Source organism: Pediculus humanus, genomic scaffold, assembly GCF_000006295.1.
Source record: "Pediculus humanus corporis 1103172108248 genomic scaffold, whole genome shotgun sequence".
NCBI lineage: Eukaryota > Metazoa > Arthropoda > Insecta > Psocodea > Pediculidae > Pediculus > Pediculus humanus.
The window spans coordinates 101,910-124,283 of record NW_002987817.1 but is presented as its reverse complement, the minus strand read 5'-3'; the positions used below and the strand labels follow the sequence as shown (position 1 = coordinate 124,283).

General features: G+C 26.2%; 9 protein-coding genes across 9 annotated transcripts; 3 read left to right on the top strand and 6 right to left on the bottom strand.

Moving 5' to 3' along the window:
• Positions 1-126: 126 nt before the first annotated feature.
• Phum_PHUM463900 (heat shock transcription factor, putative) lies at positions 127-1,670 on the bottom strand (the record flags this gene model as incomplete). Its single annotated transcript, XM_002430096.1, has 5 exons — positions 127-345; positions 427-667; positions 757-946; positions 1,035-1,116; positions 1,200-1,670. 5 exons carry the CDS (start codon positions 1,668-1,670, stop codon positions 127-129), a joined length of 1,203 nt encoding a protein of 400 aa, XP_002430141.1.
• Positions 1,671-3,549: 1,879 nt separating this feature from the next.
• On the bottom strand, positions 3,550-7,583 carry Phum_PHUM463890 (DNA double-strand break repair Rad50 ATPase, putative; the record flags this gene model as incomplete). Its single annotated transcript, XM_002430095.1, has 11 exons — positions 3,550-3,708; positions 3,789-3,904; positions 3,999-4,127; positions 4,384-4,654; positions 4,734-4,954; positions 5,033-5,399; positions 5,493-5,553; positions 5,643-5,750; positions 5,840-6,652; positions 6,747-6,985; positions 7,359-7,583. The coding sequence occupies 11 exons, from the start codon at positions 7,581-7,583 to the stop codon at positions 3,550-3,552; spliced, it is 2,709 nt and encodes a 902-aa protein (XP_002430140.1).
• Positions 7,584-8,481: 898 nt separating this feature from the next.
• On the top strand, positions 8,482-9,468 carry Phum_PHUM463880 (ribosomal protein S18, putative; the record flags this gene model as incomplete). Its single annotated transcript, XM_002430094.1, has 3 exons — positions 8,482-8,625; positions 8,943-9,044; positions 9,301-9,468. The coding sequence occupies 3 exons, from the start codon at positions 8,482-8,484 to the stop codon at positions 9,466-9,468; spliced, it is 414 nt and encodes a 137-aa protein (XP_002430139.1).
• A 666-nt stretch (positions 9,469-10,134) lies between these two features.
• On the bottom strand, positions 10,135-12,157 carry Phum_PHUM463870 (endophilin B, putative; the record flags this gene model as incomplete). The annotated part of the gene is made up of 7 exons (XM_002430093.1): positions 10,135-10,239; positions 10,340-10,490; positions 10,739-10,929; positions 11,304-11,367; positions 11,443-11,605; positions 11,693-11,966; positions 12,095-12,157. 7 exons carry the CDS (start codon positions 12,155-12,157, stop codon positions 10,135-10,137), a joined length of 1,011 nt encoding a protein of 336 aa, XP_002430138.1.
• Positions 12,158-12,585: 428 nt separating this feature from the next.
• Phum_PHUM463860 (WD-repeat protein, putative) lies at positions 12,586-14,215 on the top strand (the record flags this gene model as incomplete). Its single annotated transcript, XM_002430092.1, has 6 exons — positions 12,586-12,655; positions 12,818-13,052; positions 13,140-13,449; positions 13,602-13,699; positions 13,777-13,975; positions 14,063-14,215. 6 exons carry the CDS (start codon positions 12,586-12,588, stop codon positions 14,213-14,215), a joined length of 1,065 nt encoding a protein of 354 aa, XP_002430137.1.
• An 89-nt stretch (positions 14,216-14,304) lies between these two features.
• On the bottom strand, positions 14,305-16,270 carry Phum_PHUM463850 (queuine tRNA-ribosyltransferase, putative; the record flags this gene model as incomplete). The annotated part of the gene is made up of 6 exons (XM_002430091.1): positions 14,305-14,490; positions 14,596-14,790; positions 15,125-15,293; positions 15,430-15,724; positions 15,799-15,952; positions 16,055-16,270. 6 exons carry the CDS (start codon positions 16,268-16,270, stop codon positions 14,305-14,307), a joined length of 1,215 nt encoding a protein of 404 aa, XP_002430136.1.
• A 560-nt stretch (positions 16,271-16,830) lies between these two features.
• On the bottom strand, positions 16,831-18,179 carry Phum_PHUM463840 (Dolichyldiphosphatase, putative; the record flags this gene model as incomplete). The annotated part of the gene is made up of 5 exons (XM_002430090.1): positions 16,831-16,960; positions 17,193-17,420; positions 17,494-17,672; positions 17,863-17,963; positions 18,071-18,179. 5 exons carry the CDS (start codon positions 18,177-18,179, stop codon positions 16,831-16,833), a joined length of 747 nt encoding a protein of 248 aa, XP_002430135.1.
• A 295-nt stretch (positions 18,180-18,474) lies between these two features.
• Phum_PHUM463830 (coiled-coil domain-containing protein, putative) lies at positions 18,475-19,434 on the top strand (the record flags this gene model as incomplete). Its single annotated transcript, XM_002430089.1, has 3 exons — positions 18,475-18,645; positions 18,872-19,263; positions 19,362-19,434. The coding sequence occupies 3 exons, from the start codon at positions 18,475-18,477 to the stop codon at positions 19,432-19,434; spliced, it is 636 nt and encodes a 211-aa protein (XP_002430134.1).
• A 1,041-nt stretch (positions 19,435-20,475) lies between these two features.
• On the bottom strand, positions 20,476-21,412 carry Phum_PHUM463820 (proteasome subunit alpha type 7-1, putative; the record flags this gene model as incomplete). The annotated part of the gene is made up of 3 exons (XM_002430088.1): positions 20,476-20,885; positions 20,971-21,211; positions 21,308-21,412. 3 exons carry the CDS (start codon positions 21,410-21,412, stop codon positions 20,476-20,478), a joined length of 756 nt encoding a protein of 251 aa, XP_002430133.1.
• Between the last annotated feature and the right edge of the window lie 962 nt (positions 21,413-22,374).

The following is a 22,374-nucleotide window of genomic DNA, read 5'->3' as shown; positions in this document are numbered from 1 at the left end:
GGCATGTAACTGTATTCTAAATTATTTGACATTCTATAAGTTTTAAATTGACGATATTTAAAAATAAATAATTAAATTAAAATTAAATCTTAGTTTATTATGAAATTACAATTCATTAATAATAAACTACAATCCTAAATAAGATGTGATGGAATCATAAAATTCTTCAACTGTGTTGGTCTCACACATATGTCTTCTTTCCAAATCACTGTTTGTGGTAACTTGTTTATCATCGGTGGTCGATGAATTGATGACAATCAAACACTCCGATGCTTGAGTTTCAACTTTTTGATTATTTTCTTCGTGAAATAATTCGGTTTCAAGCACTTTAGTGACGACGTTTTCCTAACAAAAAAAAAATGAATTATCCGTGAGCAAGCAATTTTTGGGTTATTACCAAAAAAATAAATGTATATATGTATTTACCACATTTTTTTCATCTGGACATCCGACCATCAAATCAATAACATAATTAGTACCGTCGAAACCTTTTTTAACTTGAACAGAATGATTTCCTCTTAAAACAGAAGTTTCATTAATGTCAACAAAATAATCTTTTTCAGTTTCACTTAATGATGAATGATCAAAAAAATGAAGTGTGTGATCTTCAGTAGCTAATGACGTCAGTTCTAGATCTTGGTTTTCAAATATATTTATATCTTCGATACTGAAATTACAATAATATTATTTTACATAAAAAAAAAAAAAAACCTAATCAAAATCCATCTTGTTTTTTGTTTTTTAATAATTTTTTACCTTGAATTTTCCGATTCGGTTCTAAAATCATGAAATTCGGGATTCATATCGATGTAATCGGTAAACTCGGAACTAACTTCAACCGTTAAATTTTTACGCGTTTCACCTTTTCCTACATCTTTTAAACTATTCTCTATTGGAATTACTTGAAAATTACATTCTTCGATCACTTGATCATTTTTTCCATCACCTGTAACTAAATAATTATATTTAATGTTTTAAAAAAAAACAAAAAAATTTCATTTACATAAATTCATTTTAAGAAAAAGAAAACCAACCGTTATTTTCAACAGCTACTATTTCTTTATTTTCCTGATGCATTCTTTCCCTTGATTTTTGAAGGGCTTTAGCAAAAGCTGCCTAAAAAACGGAAAAATTTTAATTTTAAATTATTAATTAATCGATAAAATTATTTGTGTATGACAAAAAAATGATATATTTACCCGACATAAATGAAGTCTCGACTGATTATGATATTCCAAATTTTGTACTACTCTTGTATTTTTTAATGGAGTCGGCCTTCTTTTAACGCTATCCAACAAATCACTCCTACCAAATCGAAAACAATTATGAAAAAATTCGTGAATATTACAACACCTAGAGGAATCGTTTTTAACTTGAGTTTGCATTTTTTTAAAACCATACATATTCAATTGTCGTACAAAACTTGTCATATTTCTCGTTTTGAATTTAGGTATTTCGCATTCCAAATATTGAGCTTGAAATAGATTATAATCAATTAATATTGTCTTCCCGTAAATTCCCCATTGTATCGCTCCCGTATTACATTCATTAACAATCCTCCACAATTTTTGTGGGAATTTTAATACGTAAAAATCTTCATCTCCCATTGATAGTATGTTACCTTTTTTTTTCGTATTACTTTCGTTATTATTTTTACAAGTCGCATACATGTCTAACAAATGTCAATACTATTTCCAATATTTCTTTTTATTCTGAATCGAGAATTTCAGAATCAGAATAACTTAACTAGTAAAACAAAAGAAAATCTAAACAACAATGGAAAGTTTGACGCCACTTTTTATCTACTCTATGGTAACCGTTTTTTTCAAAAAAAAAAAAAAAAAATTTTTTTTACATCTTTCTATCAATATTTATCAGAATATATATAGATTTAATTGATTTTATTTAAATAGGGAAATATATATATATATTTTTATAAAAAATATTTAAATTAAAATCACATTATATGCGAACCTTTAATAATAATAATAATAATGATGATAATTTAAATATAAATGTAACGCAAAACAAGTAAACAAAATTAACCAAAACCTTTACATACCATGTAATCCTATGACGAAAATATGATTGGAATATAAATTAATGTTTTAATTTTTTTATAATTTAATTAAAAATAAAAAAAAAATAAAAAAATAATGCGGTTAAAGAAAACATTTATTTAAAAGAATTGAATAATTTTAGAATAATTTTAAAATTTGAACTACAATATGAAATGATTTATTTTTAAAAAAAAAAAAAAAAATCGATGACCCAAGTGGCAGAAAATCTTCTTCATGTGCTACAACTTTTATATATATATATGATGGAATTTCCATTATTCACATTATTATTATCATTATTCAATACCAATGTCAGTTTTATTCATTTTATGTCTTTTTCTCTCAAAAACTTTTTCTTTGGCTTTCTCAGTTACAGTTTATACATAATTTCACTTTTCACTTGATTTTTAATAAATTTGATTATTTATTATATTTAATAAATTCTCTTGTCAATATTTTTTTCCCAAAAGATAAACTTCTCTGGGACTCTGGATCGTTGAAGATCACCCACCGGACAACAATGACAGGTCTCCCGTACACAGCAGTACAAAAAAACAAACTTCCTTTCATTCAGTTACTATTGATGACCCTGTAATAAATCTGATTAATACCGCTTCTTTCAACCTAAGTAAGCCATAAGGTAAATAAGGTGATAGTAAAAAAAAATTCCTCCCGGTAGAGTAAAAAAAAAAAGAATAAACTAATAATAATAATAAGAATAATATTAATAATGATAATAGTACTGGTAATAATAATAATTTTATTATTATTATTTTTTTCCTTTGTAATTTTTAAAACCCTATTGGTTATTGATTGATTGATTTGAACGAAAGAATTTTTAGAATAACCCAATAAGCCTCCCCATTTGTTAAAAAGAGTAATTTGTTAACGAGAAATAAAAAAAAAAAAAAAAAAAAAGACAAAAAAAAGTTAGTAAAAGAAATATTACTCGGAAAAAAAAAAAAAAAAAAAAAAAAAAACTGAAGAAAGCAAGAAAAAAGAAGAGGAAATAATAATTTTCAAGATTCTATGCAATTGATTAAGAACAGACCATAATTATTTAACAGGTTGACGTATGCGGACACGTGTGAACGCAGATTTCTTGAAAATATTCAAACGACTTTCTCCGACTACCATTTCTCAGAAAATTTGAGAAATATAATTTAAATACTGAAGATATTATTATTATTATTATTTTAAATTAATTTTTTCCAAAAAAAAAAACCCATTTTCCTTTTTTCTTTTGTTAAATTTTGGCAGGAGAATATTTCAGATAACTTTTCGAAAAAAAAGGCCGTAATTAAAAAAATTTTTTTTTTTTTTTTGATTGAATAATCATGACGTCAAAGGCATTTTTGAGGATTTTCCATCCTTTTTTTTTTTTTTTTTTTTTTTAAAAAAACGATTTTCAAGGGCCTCTCATCAATCATCGTTTTCTTCTTGTTGTTTTTTTTTTTTTTTATATATATATATATATATAAATTTCCTTTCATTTTTTAACACTCCTACTTCTAGAGCGAGACTTTGTTCTACGCCGTCTTTTGTCACAATTCCTTTTGTTTTGTTCCCTTTGCATTTTTCTTAATTCTGCTACCTTTTTTTCATGCTCTGCCATATGTTTACGTCGCATTTCTTCCTTGACTGAGATCTAAAAAAGAATCCAGTTATGTAAATCTACTATAAAATGGAGAGAAGAAAAAAAAAAAAAAAAAATTTAACTCGAGTCACCTGTTCCGGCGTGAGAGGTAACCAATAGATGCAAGGAGTGGCTTTTGTTTTACGAAATAAATCATCCAAAAGTTTAACCGGAGTTTCTTCTTCATTTTTTTTCTTTGTTTTTCGGGCTGATAATTAATAAAAAAAATTTTTTTTTTTTTAATAATTCACCATGCGAATAACAATAAGAGAAATTAAATATATATGTACGTCATTACTCACAAGGTTCTGCAGATGTACTCCTGCGATTTCTATCTTTGTCTCGTCTTCTTTTATCATCATAATCATCTCTTTTCTCTCTGTCATATTCTATCTTTCTTTCATATCTATCATCACGGTGTCGAGAAAATTCTAAACCGTCAGCGGGGGGAGAAAATCCATCTTCAGTTTTACCTACATCCCATTCTCGGACGGGCATCGTTACCTACATATTTGTAAATATAATAATAATAATAATTAGGAGAATTACTTTACTTATTGAATACATATAAAAAAAAACAAACCCTTCTAATGGTTCTATCCCGAACAAGGGGCTCAACGGGGGGACGCAATTTCCTGTCTTTATCATCGTCCTCATCTTCCTTTTTGTCGTCCACTCTGTATTTACTACGCTCTTTTTTGTCTTTTTCGTTTTTCTCTCGCTTTTCATTTATTTTCTCCTTATCTCTATCTCTTATTTTCTCATTGGTTTTCAACTCGATTTGCTTATCAAATAAGCTAGGAATGGGTCGTTTAGAAGCAATTTCGTTGCCTTCCATCGCTGCCTTTAGAGCTGCATCCGTACCAAAATCAACGTTTAGCTGCTTCGGATTCGACACAGGCCATCGTACGCCATGAAGAGCATGCCTTGTAGTTTTAGCCTGTTCTTCTGTTTCGTACTACGAGATAAATTTAATATTTGAAATAATTAAGCAGTTATTAATATTTAAAATTTTTTTTTTTTTTTTTTTTTTTTACCTTTACGTAGCATTTTGATTTAATTTTATCAATCCAAAATCCATCTTCCACGATAGTCCCGGTTCTGGCTAACAATTCCCTTAATTGAGGAATGGTAAAAGGTCGAACCAAATTAACAATGTAAAGAATATTCGAGGGCTTATGCCTTGGAGGACTGGGAGATTTTTGCAATTTTTCTTTTGAAGGCAAGACAGAAACTTTTCTTGTGAATGTCGTGAATTCTAAAGTGAAAAATTCATTAAAATTTTCAGTATTTAATCGAAGTAAAAAAAAAAAAAAAAAAAACCAAAAAAACTCACCTTTTTCTTTTGAAGGAGGAGCTGGTTGACTAACTTCTGCTTGAGTTACTTCATCTAATCCACTTTCAACTGCATCTTCTTCGTAATCCTTTTCACTTTCGTCACTTTGAATCATTTTTTCTCTTTCAACTTTTTTCGTACCTGTTGGTACATTTTCATCGCTGTCCTTTAATTGACCTTCTTCATCTTCTTCGTTAGGCGACAACTGAACTTCACTTAGTAAAAGCGGCTTAACTTCTGGAATAATTTCTTTGAGAAAATCAGTTGATATAGATACTGATGCTTTCTTACTAGTTTTGTTGGTACTGGAACCCCATCTCCGCTTCCTAGCACCTGATTTTATTGTAGTATTTTCTTCAAAATTATCCTGCAAATTATAATTAAGTTAAACAAAAAAAAAAAAAAAAAAAATTTGCAATAAGTCAATAAGTGCAATTCCTGAATTAAAATAACTACTTACCTTGTGATTTTTTTCAGTGGTTACTACATTTTTAGTAGAAATTTTTGTTTCATTCTGAATCCTAAAAAAAAAAATAAAAATTTGGTTTTGTAAATCATAAGAGCTAAATCTTAATTATATTTAACACTAAAGTGCAAATCAAGTACTTACTCCGCTTTAGCATTATTTTCAACCTTTGCATTCTGTGTAGTTGATGATTTTTCTCCTTCTTCTGCTTCCACTTCTTCTTTTTCTGGCCCTTTTTTCTTATTTTTGTTCCTAATTTAATTTTAAATTTAAAAAATTAAATGTATTTTACATTATTTAACAACTTAATTAATTTCAAATTGAGGTATTTTATATCTTACCTTGAAAGTAACGCTGCTTCTTTAGCCCTTTCTTCGGATGAATCTCTTGATGGTGATCTTTTCTTTTGAGCAGGGATTGATTCTGGTACAGAATCTGCCTTCTCTTCAACTTCGGTTTTTGATTCGTTATCTTCTATAATTTTAGGCGTTTCCTTTATGTCGTTTTGAACACTGTTTTCAGCTTCAATTTTTGTTTCATTTTTGGAATTTAGTATAGATTTCTCATCACACTTAGATTCAATAATGGTTTCTTGATTTATACTATCTTCTGGTTTTAATTCAGGTTGCTTTTCTACTTCAGGTTCTTTTGATGAATTCAATGTTTCCTGTTCACTTGTATGCAGAATTAACTCTTCTTTACCTTGGTCATTTTCAGTTGGAGTATCTACAGTATGCTGTTTATCAGTAGTTAATACCTCCTGAGGAGTGTGATCAATATGAGATACAATCTGATCATTTTCTTTTTTATTTTCTTCAGAATCATCATCTTTCGGCCCACTACTCTCTTTTTTTTCATTAAATTCAGCAACTGATATAGATTCAACTGCCATTCGTGTTTCATCATCTTCTACATTTTGTCTGAAACTATAAGTTTCATCTGTTTCCTTTTTAGGTTCTAATTCAACCTTTACTGGCTGCTTGAGTTCAGTTGAAACCTTTGCTTGTGATTCGAGGAAATTTTTCTCTGCATTAATCATCTCTGCTTCTTGAATTTCTCTAAATTTTTGATTTCGAGTAACTCTTTTAGAACATTCCTCTACAACATTTTCATCAACTTGTTCTTCTTCTTTTGAAGGAGTGATGTTCCTTCCTCTGAAAAAAATTGATAAATTTGTCATTATTAACTTTTAATGTAAACTCAATTTAAAATTAGTATTCAAGTTAGACTTAAAGAAATTTAAATGACCTTCTCTTCCTTCGAGGACTTGGATTTTGATCAGAAGTAGATGTAGGAGATGACATTTCAGGAGGCCTTGTCAAACATAATTTCAGTTTAGGTATGCCTCCACTTCCACCATTTTCACTTTTTACTTTCCATGATCCATCAGAACCACCTGATTCCTCTTCCTTTAATATGGATCTTTGATCTTCAATTCCTTTCTGAGACTCGAGTTGGGAAGTACCATCTTTAAAATTTTCATTTTCCTGTAAAAAGAAAAAATGTTAAAAAAAACAATTTTATAAAGACATTTGTTTAAATATCATACTGATTTAGAAAATTATAAAAATTCTTTTTATTTTAAGAAATTAAAGGATTTAAAAAACATTTAATAATGTACTAATACAAATAAAACGAATAATAATAGTATTACATGATTATACTTTTATAAAAAATTATGTTAATAATAAGATTGTTAAAAAATAGAAATTTAATTTCTAAATTTTTAATTAATCTGTATAGTTTTTATGAGTCATTAAAAAAAATTTGACTTAATGTAAATGAATTATAGAAAAACAAATTAATTGTGACATGAATTCGTGGGAATTTTTTAAAACCTAAATACAGAAATTAATTAACAAATATATAATTGCATGCCTCATTCTTATCTGGTTTTTTAAGCTTTCCTAAATTCTCAGATTGCTCATCACCAGAATAATCGGAATCAACTTCTGCCCTTTCTGGAGACTCTGATTTTTTGCTTCTTTTACTTCTTCTAGTTAGTTTTCTAGAATATTTGTGAGGACTTTCAGATTTTTTAGTAGCTGCGGTCCTTCCCTTGGCGCTTCTTCTTCTATTTGTCATTTTTAAAAAATACCTATGAAAACAATGAATAAAATTTTTCTTTATTATAATACTTTTAATAAATAAGTAATTTAGATAACTTCTGAAAATTTTTACTAAACTATTTTTTAAAAAATAATCAAGTGTAACGTAATTTAAAAATAACATTTAGCTGTAAATATAAACCACCAAATATTAATATTATAAAAAACAAGCCGATGATTCTATAATGCTGTTTGAATAATTAAATCTGATCATTGAATATCCCTACAGTATAATACGCCCTAAAGTTACAAATAAAATTAAAAGTACATTTCCATATTAATTTCGTTGGGAAACTGATTGTTAATAATTTATTAGACAAAACCTCATTTCAAACATTTTGATATAATAAATGTTAAAAACCTTACGTACTGGGAATAAAAAATGCGATAGACGAAACGTTTTCTAACTTGCTACCAATAATGGTTACAGCTTAAGCTTTTTCCGCCAATTTTTAATGTTACCATTTGATACAAAAAGAAAGTGCAAAGTAAGTCTTTTTTTACTGTTTTTAAAGGATATTTTATAACATTTTTAAAACGCGTTTTATTCACTAGTACCATTTACCTCGGCTTTTATAGACGACGCATTCCACTTTTTTGCTACCCGAAGTTTTGCGGTCTGTAAGAATTCTATTGATGGTGGCTTACTAGTTCGTTGTAGTGGATCTGAAATTGAAACAAAATGGTATATTTTATCTAAATCAATCTTATTATATATGTTTAATTATAATGTTTTTATCAGTCGAATTTTTTTTGCTTTTTCAATAATTTTTTTAGCTATTATTTTTATAATTGATGTTTTATTGTAGTTTTGTAAATTAATTTTTTTGCAGTCACTCGTAATTCCAGACAAGTTTCAACACATTTTGCGTATTATGAACACAAATATAGATGGAAAAAGAAAAGTTATGTTTGCAATGACTTCAATTAAAGGTGTTGGTAGAAGATTTGCTAATATCGTTCTTAAAAAAGCCGACATTGATCTTGACAAAAGAGCTGGCGAATGTTCTGAGGAAGAGGTTAGTTAGTCTTAATAATAGATAAATTTGGATACAATTCATGTTATAATTTTGATTAAAAATGTTAAAATTATTTTCAATCTAGCCATTAATTAGTATTATCTCATGATATTAAATCAAATAGTTTTTAATTTCTCTTACGTGAAAATTCTTGAAAGAACTGAAAATTTTTTTCTAAACGTCACTAGCATATTTTAAATAGAAGTTTAAGTTATTTATCTAATCAGTTCGGTTTCTATAATTAAAAGTGAATTTTTTTTTTAAAGATATAAATTTAAAAAAACTTTAAAATAATAATTTTTTAAAAACAATTTCAGGTAGACAAAATAATTACCGTTTTAACTAATCCAAGGCAGTACAAAATTCCAGATTGGTTTCTTAATAGGCAAAAAGATATTCAAGATGGAAAATATTCACAGGTATTTTGTAAATTTAATTTCTCACCTTAGTAAATTAACTTTTTTATTTTATGAAGGCTTATTAAAAAGCACAGAGACGGTACTATCAAAAATACCTATTTGATAGTTATTGGTAGCCTGTGCAAAATTAATTCTTTAAAATTCAGCATATAATTCCTTATAATTATATTGCAGAATTATAAGAAACAATTTATTTATTCAATTACACTTGACTGACAAGATTTTTTGTCATTAATGTTATAAATTTTTTATTTAGCTAACATCTACAAATTTAGACAGCAAACTTCGTGAGGATTTGGAAAGATTAAAAAAAATTAAAGCTCACAGAGGAATGAGACATTATTGGGGCCTTCGTGTTCGTGGTCAACATACCAAAACCACAGGAAGAAGAGGTAGAACTGTGGGAGTGTCTAAAAAGAAATAATTTTATGCAATAATAAAAATAAACTATTTCATTTCAGAATGTCTATTTTTATTTTTTATTTTTTTTTATTTCATATATAAGTTTTATTACATTTCTCATAAAATCATATTAAAGTTAATTAGCTTTTAAAATTCATACATCTCTATTCCTTTATGAAAATTTAAATACCTTTTTTTTTTTTTTTTTTCGATTAATTATTGCAGCATAAGAAATAATTAAATTATTTTAAAAGTATTGACTAGAAAATTCAAAATCTATTTAAAATTATATTTATATATATATAAATATATATATTTAAAAGCCTATTAAATTTTAACAAGTTTGAAAAATACTTAAAATTAGAATAATAATAATGATATATCAAACTTGAAGCAATATAAAATCAAACACGCGAACGTCGTATACTCTTAAATAAATAAACGCATAACTTCTATGAATAATAATAATAATAAACTTTAACGTAATTACAATTAAATAAAGAACTAAGCCTAAATTAGTTCATATTCATTTTTAAGTAATTAACAATTTCATTTGAGCGAATAAAATAAAATTATTAAATTGAGTTTTTAAAAAATTTTCTTACAAATACCAAACTTGGTATATAACAAACGACAAATAAACTTGAACCTTAGTACCTGGAAACACTATCTTTTTAATTTTTTCACATTAAAAAAGTTCAAGAATTGACTTTGGAACTTTTCCTTTTTGACTACCTCTTTCTCCTAAAAAAAAATCTGAATCTGTATCCGATAATTCCCGAACTATAATAACCTAAAACAAAACAATAATAATAATTAAATTACATTTTTTTAAAATATGACTGGGGCCTTAAAAGAATTTCATTATAAACATACAAATTATGAGAACAAACCTCATCTTCTAAAAGGCTTAGTTCTGTAGAATCCTTAGCATTATAATTTGATTTCACAAGAGCTTTGCGAGGTGGATTAGTTTTGGTTACATTTTCTGTAGCACAAGGAAGAGCAGAGAATGATGGAGCTCCAGCATTAAGCAAGGATAAACTAATAATAATAAAATTAAATCCTTTAGTTTCATTTTTTTTTACCTTAAATAATGTGATCAGTAATTATGGTAAAAACTGTGATGACAAGAAAATTTTTGATAAATTATTTGCTATCCATCACTAATTTTCATATTACAACAAACTACCATAATGAGAATGAAACTTATAAAAAACATATTGCCTTTATTATTATGAACTTAAATAATTTCTACTTGTATTAAGAATTGTAATAAAAAACAAACTTACCTAGTTAAGTCTCTCTGCAAATCTTGCATTACTTGATGACATTTTTCATAATATCGAACTTGAGATTCCACAAATTCTTGAAGACATCTTAAATGATTGGAGTGTGAACTGTTAATTCCTTCTAGCAACAACTTTGTTATTTCAAATTGTCTATCAAATTCAGATTGAGCCATTCTAAGATCTCTTTCTGCCTGTGAGTGAAAATAAAATTTTTTAAACAAAAATAAAATAATAAATTTAATATTATAACAATTATACTCATCTTTTCCCTTTTTTAATCATACAATAAATTGTTAAAAAAAAAAAAAAGTTTTTTTTTTATCATAAGTAATTTACCCTAATAAACTATTTGTTAATACTTTTGTAATAGAAAAAAAAAAAAAAAAATTGATATTTCACAAGAATTATACCTGTTCCAATAAAATCTCAGGGTTTTCTCCATCCTTCTGCAGGGGCAATTAAAAATAGCAAACATAAAATTAGAGAGTAGATTACTATCTTTAAATGTTTATTAATTAACTTGTTTCTTATAATGTATGATTTATAAAGCAGGTAATGGACTTACTGATTGCACATTTTGCAAACTTCTTGCCTTTCTTACTTTGCTCTTGCATGAATCTAAGTCCAACCTAGAATATAATCAAACCTATTGTGAACATAATAAATATAATTTTTTTTTAATTTTCAATAAATTTTTTACAAACCTTAAATTTTCAAGAATTTTCCTTTCTTTTTGAATTGTTTTCATTTCACCATCTAAAAATTTTTTTAATGGATTTATAAAGCAATTTTCAGCCGAAGCGATAAAATCTCTCTTGGTTTGTCCTAGTCTTTGTTCACATTGACCAACCTTAATTAAGGTGCTCCCTTAAATAATGAAATGTTCACTTTATTTTTACAAGTTGAAACTTTTTTTTTTAAGTTTAAAATTTTCAAATATTTTCAACAATATACCATATGCTGTTCCTGGTCCAAAATCATTTCCTGCTTCTATCATAGATATTCCTAAATACTCTAAATCACTAAAACGATTTGTTTTAATTGATTTTTCCATTTTGTCCATAAAAAAATTCTCAACACTTTTGCCGACAGTAGGATTTAAAACAGCTTCTAAATTGCCCACTATTTTTGAAGTCCATAAATTTGTGGCATTTGATCTTTCCGCTAAATGTTCAAAATGCGCATCTAATTTAGTTTTTTCTGATGAACCAAATACTTCTTCAGTTAACTGTGTGTGTGTGTGTAAAAGTTAAAGTAAAAACTTTTTTAAGAGTTTTAAAGTGATTTATTATTTTTAGCAAAACGATAATAATAAAAATTAAAGTATAATTTTTAAAAAATAATGGATTTTCTTACCTGAACAACTCTATTAAACGTTGTGCTGGCATCTTTGACTAGCTTTTTAACGTTAAAATCCATTTTTAATTTTCTTTTCTTTTCCTAATATCGATCTTGGTTCACCGCCTTTTTAAAACAATTAACTTTTATTAAACGACATTTGACACGTGCAAGTTTTGCTGTAATAGAATTAAAGTTTAAACTTATTTAATGTTTTATTTTTAAAATAAAATTATTTAAAACGTTTATTTTAATATTTTAATTAAAAAGATTTCTTTTTTTAAAAATATAATTGTCTAACAATTTATCTTTATTAAGGTTAAATACAATTTAAATAACTATAAAATATTATTGACTGGACAATTTTTTTTAAAAAATGTTTTATTAGTGTATAAAATATATATTTGGTTAATGCCCAAAAGTAAACAATAAAAATTTACTTACCCGCGACGTTAGTGATATTCTTATAGATTAAATTATAATGTAACAGGTTATTTTAATATTTAATAATGACAAATTTATCTAAGAAACCGCAAGATTTTAATATTTTTGTGGCCGGAAAGACTGGTGCTTTCAAAGGTAAAATAATATCGTTACAAAAGTCGATAAGTTTATTATTTGGTGTCAATTGTCAGATAATTACAATTAATCATTATTATCAATATGAAAATATTGTAATGTAACCTCATGTTAATAATTTAAACTAAAAATTTAAAATATTTCATCAAAAATTTTTCACAGGTATTAAAGTAGAAGAAAATGCTGCCGTTGTAAAAAATTTGCAAAATGTTGAAATTTTAAAACCAGATAGTGAAATTTCAATTTTAAACTGGGGTGATAATAATGAAACAGAAATTTTAATTGGAACTGTTAATCAAATAGTTAAAATCTATGATATAGATTTTAAAGCTTATAGTACATCAATGGAAGCAAAATTTGGCACTGGTTCTATAGTCGGCTTAACAAGGATCAACGGGTAAAAATATTCCAAAAACGTCAAAAAATTTTGTATTGAAATTTTGCTTAGTTATTAATTTATTTAAATGTACCTTAAATACTTCAGATCAATTACTACTTGTTCAAAATCAGGGCATATTAAAATTTGGAAATGTAAAAAAACAGAAGAATTAGAACTTATTACCGAAGGAAATGTAAGCAAAATGAAAAAATGTCCCAATAGAGATGGAATTATAGGACTTGGAGGTGAAAAAAATGATTTAAAATTATGGGATGTAAATAAAAAATGTAAAGTTTTTTGTGCCAAAAATGTGAAAAAGGATAGTCTAGAATTGGAAATTCCTATTTGGGTCACAGATCTGACATTTTTACCTAATAATGAAAATCTTGTCGCTGTTTCTACTCGACATGGACATGTAATTCGTTTTATATTTTTTATAAATTTACATTATTTCAATTATTGTTTTTACTATTGACCTATTATTTATTCTTTGTTTATTGATACTTTTATTTTTTAATATGACTTTAATTTTGTGTGTGTGTGTGTGTGTGTGTTTATTTATTTTAGATTCGTTTATATGACACTAAAGCTCAAAGAAGACCTGTGGTAAATATAACTGTAGAAAACCAATCATTTAATGCTATTAGCTTATGTAACAACAACAAGTAAGTTATTACTTTATTAATTATTATTATCTATGTTAACAATATTTTTATTTTAAAAATTATTTAATAAATTTCAGTCAAGTAGTAGTTGGGAGTACGACAGGTCATTTAATGGTAGCAGATTTTAGAGAGAAAAAAGTTGTTCATAGATATAAAGGACCTATCGGTAGTATTAGAGATGTTTATGCTCATTCAGAATTGCCTTATTTTGCAAGTGTGGGACTTGATAGGTATCTTAGAATTCATCATTTAGAAACCAGAAGATTATTACATGAAGTGAGTTAATTAAAAATAAAAAGGATAATAATTTAATTAATTGTGAAGCCCTTTTTTTTTTCTAAATGCAAGCTCTTAATTTTTCAGCAATATCTTAAAGTGAGGTTGAATTGCGTACTAATGACATCTGCTTATGGAAAAAATTCAGACATTAACGAAGACCAAAATATAGAATGTGTTGATCTTGAAAGTGACAATGAGTACAATGAACTTTTTTCTAATATGGAAAGTTTTACATAAAGAAAAAATAAAAATAAAATAAATATTAATGAATTTTGTAAAAATTTGAAATTATTTACACTTCCTTAAATTAAGTATTATATTTTCATTTATATTTGACAAATGGAAATATCTTTAGTGATTTCAGTATCTACATCAATGTTTACTGATAATAAAGCATCTTTAATCCATTGTGGAATATTTTTATCCGGGTAATTAAGAGCTAGGAAAGAACAAATAAATTTAGGGAAAGTATTGTTTATAATGCATTCTCTTATTTTTTTCATAAATCTTATCTGGAATAAAAATTTTAAATTTAGTGGGGAAAAAAAATATATATATAGAAATTTCTACAGTATTTTTTTTTTTTTTATTAAAATAGATAAGAAATTAAAACTTACCTGAAAGGCTATATTGTGAATACTTATAAGATGACATCCGACAGTTTCTTGAGTAACAATTGCATTCAAATAAGCTCTTGTATATCGTCGACATGTCAAGCAAGAACAGTCTTTTTCTATCGGATTAAAATCATTTTCATATTTGCTTTTTTTTAAATTGAGTCTTCCTTTTAATGTTAACGCGTTGCCAAACCTCTGAAAAAAAAAAATTTTTTTAATTAAATTTATATACTTGAGACTTTTTAACATTATATAATTCGAATGTTTAAAATGACAATAAATTTATTTTCAATATCAAAGATTTATAGAACAAAATTTACATAAAATTGAATTCAATTTTGTTATTTAAATTTTGATAATTGCATGAATTAGTGCAATATGTAAAAAATAGTAAAAATCTCGTGGATTGACAAAAACTTTTGTATATAAAATCATGTAAATTTCAAAAATATTTAAAATCAGTTTTTTTTTTATTCTACCAAAATTTTAAATGCAATATTTCTGAAACAATCAAATAATAATTTCTTACAGCTGTTCTAGTAGGGTGTACACAATCAAACATATCAACACCAAGAGCACAACAAATAAGCATGTCTTCAGCGAAACCAACTCCCATTAAATACCTAGGCTTTTCTTTGGGTAAATAATCTGTCGATAAATTAACCATTTTCCAAAAATCTTCTTTTGCTTCACCACCACTGAAAAAAAAAAAAAAAAAAAATAGTAATCAAGTGATTATTTTAATAACAGCAATTATGTTTTCAAACATGTTTATTTATAATTTTAAATCAGATAGAAATACTATTCATTTAATAACTTAACATATATAAATACCTTAAACCGCCAATCGCAAAGCCGGATACATTTCTATCAGTTTGTAAGCTGACACTTTTCATTCTTAATTCTGGTTGAAGTCCACCTTGAATAATAGGAAATATATTTTGATCATGAGGTCTGGTGTGAACTTTTAAACATCTATCTAACCATCTTGTAGTTCTATACATTGCTTCTTCAACTCTAGGCCCACTCACCTTAGAACTCACAACATCATCAAGTTGCATTGCAATATCAGCTCCCAAATCATTTTGAATTAATATCGAATGCTCAGGAGTTAGCATACATTCAGACTCTAAATAATATAAATTTAAATGTTGATTTATATGAACTGTCAATTTAAATAAAGTAATATTAAAAATAAAAAACCTTCATATGGAGATTTAAATTTTACTCCCTCTTCTGTAATTTCTGCTAATTTTAAAAGTGATACCATTTGAAATCCACCAGAATCGGTTAATATAGCATTTTTCCATCCCATAAATTTATGTAAACCTCCTGCCGACTTAACAACTTTAGCACCCTGACGTAATTATAAATTATATATAACACCAATATTTATCAAGCAAAAAATAAAAATTATGACTTATGATGTAGCAGATTGCGTAATGAAAATAAAACTTACTGGTCTTGTACCCAAGTGATAAGTATTTCCTAAAATGATTTTACAATCTAATGTTTCTAACTGCTCTGGAAGAAGACCTTTAACGGTACCTTGAGTTCCAACAGGCATAAATACTGGAGTATCAACATCTGCATGAGGTAATTTCAAAATTCCTACTCTAGCCTTAGTTGTTTTACACTCAGCAATAATTTCAAATGAAAGTGGAGGCTTTTTCATTTTAAAAAATTCCAATAAATTGAAATACTTTTTTAACGCCTTATTACGATTAGTTTACCACAATTGAACGTGGAATTAGAATCTGTTCAAAAATATATATTTTGCAAAAAATTCAACAGTAACTAATCTCTAATTTTTTTTCTTAATTTTAATTTTTGATTTTATTAAAAAATTAAAAAACTGCAAATGCCTTAATGCGGTTTTGCATTAGATCCGTCGGTTTATTAACAAGAAGTTTTTTTTATACAAGAAATACAAACTTTGTATATTTATATACATCGTAAATCATAAATAGGAAAAATACTTCTTTCAAATGTTGTAAAAAAAAACACACCAAAGAAAATATAAAATATTTTATTAAAATTCAATTTTAAAAGAAACCTATTAAATGCCAGTTAAAAAAAATTCTTTCATTTCAAATTAGCCTAGTAAAAGTTTCCTTTTAATGATTGTTCTTCTAAATAATAGTAAAAAAAGATGTTACCATTTAAAAGGCTTGTATTAAGTTATCTTATTCTTCTTTGCCACCAATAATGGTAGTTATTATTAGAAAACAGATGTCATTGGGATTTCATAGAAACCAATTTACGAGATCGAGCACGAGCTTCCTGACGACTATTTGTATATTCAAACCACAATACATTAGGAATTAGTGTAGTATCTCTTAAAAGTAAAAATTCCGATATTTTCCTACAAAAAGATTTTTTCCAAAATTATTGTACATATATACAAACATATTTTTAATAATAAAGTTCTTGTTTAAAAAAAAAAAATGAAAAACACAAATGCATGTCCGTTACAAAAATTTATGTACTTTGATAGATTGCATTTTGATAATTTATGCATAAAAGACATTGAATTTATACATATTAGTTATATAATTTTATTATGAAAATGTTTATAAGAATGCATTGTATCTTACCACGATGCTATTGTTGGATATAAAGGAGTAAAAACAACAAATGTTGCAGCAAACCAAATTGAAGCAAAAATAAAACCAACAACTATTCCAGTTAAAACTTGATTCCAAGTATGGTATTGCAAATAAATTCTAGAATAAGTAACTATACTAGCAGCTAAAAGGCACACTGTGGTAAGAACCCCCCTCCAGACAGTTTCCAAAGATGTTTTATTGTTCATGTGTTGCAACCTAAACATAAAACATTTAAATATGAATCATGAAAGCATGTATAAACAATAATTTCAATTCATGTAGACCTTACCTAATGAATATAAAGTATACTATATAAGTTGTAAAAAACCACATAAACTGACTGTGAGAGGATGGCATTCCATACTCTGTATATAAAGAATTCCTGGCTAAGGGTCTAGCTTCACAAAAAATATGTTTCAAAATTACATTAATTAATTCATTGAATATTGTCCCAATAAAAAAAGATATCTGAAAGACAAAAGTGTTTTTTTAACTCAATAATTGTACAAAACACTGTACTGTACATATACTTAATAAAAACTACATAACAAGTATTGTATTACAAAAAGTTAGCTTTTACATAAATGATTTTGATAGTGCTTTATTAAAAATAAAATATTATTTAAACTGCACAAAAAATATATATGTTCATAAATACCGTATGTAAATCTCGCCTAAATAAAATTAATGCTATAAAACCTGAAATAATACTAAATGGAAGTAAACTTGCTAAGGCCAGAAATCTTCCTAGCCAATCACCTGTAAATAAAACCTTTAAAATACTAATTCCATTCTTAATAAAAATTTATTTATTAATTGAATTATTAGTCAAGTAAGAACGTAATTTTTAGAAATAATTTACTTACCCTTAGGATATTCTACAACTGTCAAAGAAAGAGGTACCCATTCATATTCTGATTCAGTTTCTACATTTTTCGGCAAATTACAATACTTTATGTTGTCTTCTAACGCCATATTTTTATATCGTGGAATTAAATATTCTAAATACCCGACTTTCGAAATAGAGCGATCAAAATATTTGATTTTGTATTTCGACCCTTATGAAGTATAAACTCTAATATTATTGGCAGGTGAAGTACTTCATTCAATAATAATTTTTAATTTTAAATGTAACATTATTTAAATTAAATAAAGCTTTTAGTTTTTGTTTTCATTGTACTATGCATTGTTTGTACTATTCATAACCTGATTTGTAATTACCTTTCAAAATACAGATTTGAAAATTGCTCCCTGCCGTCTACAGAAAAACATGGCGGCCGGTGGGGATTTTAGTGAATTCGATACTTGGTTAAATAATAAATTATTAGCTTGTAATACGGACGAAGGAGTGTTTGGTTCGTATATCAAGGGAATATTAGAAGGAGAAGAATCCTTAGATGACAAAACTCAAGCACTGACAGAAATTTTATCAGAAATTACGGTAATAATGTTAACGAGTGAAGAATTTAAATTCTCCTTTTTGTTAATATTAACGGTTTTCATTCAATAACACTTCATCCTTATTTCTTTTTAAAACTCGTTATTTTAAAATTTATAGAAATAAATTACATTTTCTAATTCATAAAATTTTGATTTTTGAGAGAAAAAAAAAAGAAAAAATTGAGAAATATAATAAAACAAAATTTTTAAAATTTACCTTGTTTTAGAATGAAAATATAACAAAACTTTGTCAAGAAATTTTGGAAAAGTGGAGTCTTTTCAATACCAAAGATGAAAATGTTCAAGGTACTATATTAAAAGTTTCTGAAGATATGGATGTTAGGCTTGCTAAATTAATGGAAAGTCAAGCAAAACCAACAATAGTTACTCGAAATAATTATACTGATGAAGAAAAAAGAATAAGAGATGCAATTTTACAACAATATGGTCAAATGTCTGATGACGAAAATGATAAAGATGAAGAAGAAGGGGAAAATGGAAGTGAAAATAGCATAGTAAAAAATATTAATGTTGCTGCAGTAAAACAAGCAGAAAAAGAAAAAAGAGAAAAAGCAAAAATTGACAGCCAAAAGAAAAAGGAAAAAGACAAGGAAGATAGGTAAATTTTTTTTTTTTTTTCACAATAGTAGATTTTGTCAACACATTATTAAAATGTTTGTCAAATTTGTCAAAACTGTCAATTTTTTTTGTGTTTAGGGAAAAACAAAAGCAAATGGCACAAGAAAAGAAAGAAAAAAGAAAAACACAAAAAGGTGAACGAAGAAGGTAGCTAAGACCTTTGTGGAAATCTAAATGTCAATATATCATTTATGACCATAAGTTACTATTTATGAATTTATTTGTGAATTACATGAATAGATATGTATTTTTATCAATTTGTCTATATGGAAGGTAGCATACCAAAGCTTGATTTTTTTTTTTTTAAACATTATACTATGTGCGAAAAAAATTCAATAGTTGTCAAATAACCAAAAATCGTAAAATCAAAAAGTTAACAACCATAAGAGAGTACATTGGTTATGAAATCTTTAAACATGATGATGATGATTCTTACTTCCTCTTTTGGTTACATTTCCCTTGAAATTAAGCAACAAAAAAAGTATTTCAAACAATCATTTATGTGATGTATATGTGTATTACCTGATATGTAATGAACACTTAGTATTTCACCATTATCACAGTATATATAAATATAATGTGCATATTTCATTGTTTAATAAATAAAATTTCGATTTCAACAAAAAGTTATTAATTATTTTAAATTAAATTTTTCAAACTAATAAATCATTAAACATTTTTTTTTCTTAAACTAGAAGCAATTTTATTTTATATAAGGCTTTGATTAAGGCCATTACATATGCTTTTAAAATAAAATGATTAATTATCATATCCAATTTTCATCACAAAATGATTCGAACGATAAGCTACAAGTTCGTTTTTAAAAAAATAAATCATTTTCAACTACGATAAAAACTTACAAAAATTTGATGATATGCATTTAATGCAGAGAGACAAAATTATAAATAATAAATTTGGTATATTAAAATAATAATAAGTAAATCTAACTCATTCATAAAAAAAATAATTATTATAGCAAACCACTTACCTTTGTGACATTAACATCACTCCAATGTGGTAAAAAAAAAAAAAAAAGTACAGATTAGATGTAGAAAAATAATGTTATCTCACTCAGCATTTAGATGATAATAAAGATCACTGCCAAATTTTCAGTTGGAAGACAAAAATTTGGTTGTACAATGATTCATTTAAAATTTGTAACAGATTTAATTTGTTATTGTACAAAGGAAGTTCATATTTTTTTTTGTTTCTTTTTCTCCGCTTCGTCTTCTTTTTCTTTTTCAATGGCAGTTACATAAGAATCTAATTCTTCAGGTGTCAACATTTTCATAGGTTGATTTTTTCTCATAACTGCAATTTCTAAATTTTTATGACCTGATTGGACAACTTCCAGTAAAGCTTTTATAGCTAATTTTACAGCTCCGCTTTCCGTTTGAACTTCTTCATCTGCATAATACTTTTCTAAAAACTCTTTAACAGTTTTGGCACTTCTTCCTGTTGCATTTGCTTTCCATTCATAAAAAATCCCTGAAGGCTCTGTTTGAAACAGGTGAGGTGCTCCATCATAATCAAACCCTGCCACAAGGCAAGAGATTCCAAAAGGTCTACGACCATTGCTTTGAGTGTATTTCTGCTTTAGCGCTGGAATAAATAACAAATCATGGTTAATTACACATAGTTCTTTTCCCTTTTTTTGTTTTTATCTATATAAATTTTACGTTCTTACTAGCTATGTATCGAGTAATATATTCTAACGTTACTGGGTCTTCGACGGTCAATTTATGAGATTGACACTCGATCTGTGCTCTGTTGATTAAAATTCTAGCATCGGCAGTTAAACCAGCAAAAGCCATTACGACATGATCGTCTAACAAACAAATTTTTCTCACTGTCCTATCTTCCTGAAGCTTTGCGACGGATTTCTTTTCTACTCCTAAAACTACGCAGTTTTGCCCTCTCACTCCGACCTGAAATATTTTTAACTCGTAGTGATACTCAATACTATATAAACATTACAAAAAAAGTAACCTAAAATTGTTAGAAATATTTTAAAAATAACTTACCGCAGTTGAACCTTTTCTAACGGCTTCCTGAGCGTATTCAACCTGTAATAAATGACCATCTGGAGAAAAAACCGTGATGGCTCGATCGTATCTCGCCGAAGACATTTTTTTTTTTTACTTATTTAATGCACAATAACTTGAATGACAGTGCAGTACTTGTCTAAATAACAAAGTAACGACCGGCCGCCATCATTCTTATAATTGTTATGAGAAGGCGGTGAGGTCGCCACTTTGCAACTGCATACATTAAAAAAAAAAATTTTTTTTTCATGACTTGTTTAATTTTATGGCGGTTTGATTTATATACATTTTTACTTTTATTTTAAAAAAATTTTAAATTTATTTACATTTAAAAATATAAGTGCAATTAAATTGGCAATTTAGTTTAGAAATTGAATGACATCAAGGTAAGAAAAAAATATATATATATTAAATTTAAATAATAATAAAATTTATGATGAAATTTTATTGCAATAGTACAGAAACATAATTTTCTTAAAGTTTTTTTTTAAAATTATCATTAGTAAGTCTCTCAAAAATAAAGAGATTCGATCATTAAAATAATAATAATAATAATAATAATAATAACAATAAACATTGATTTAGCTATTGATAAAAACAAATAATTAAATAAGTACAAATTATATGAAATACATGTTAAATAATATAATAATTATTACAAAAATTCTATTCGAATAAAATCTTTTCATAATAATCTATCAGTTGTTGTGTGTTTGTTTTAAAAAAAAAACATAATTGAATAATTATTTTCAATTACAAAAAAAAATTAAAATAAATATATATATGTTTAGATTTAAGTGTTAAAAATGCAAATTTTATATGGAAGTGTGCATATTGTTATTATTATTCGTAGTAAAACATAATTAACATTTAAAAATTTGTTATTATTTACATTGTAATTTTTTACAATTAACTATTTCCCAATTTGTAATAATGTAATTTTCAACAAAATACATAAACATATAAAATAAATATTAATAAACAATTCATAATTTTCTTATTTCGTTTTTTCGAATGTAAGGCTATTGTTACATTAAAAAAATTTT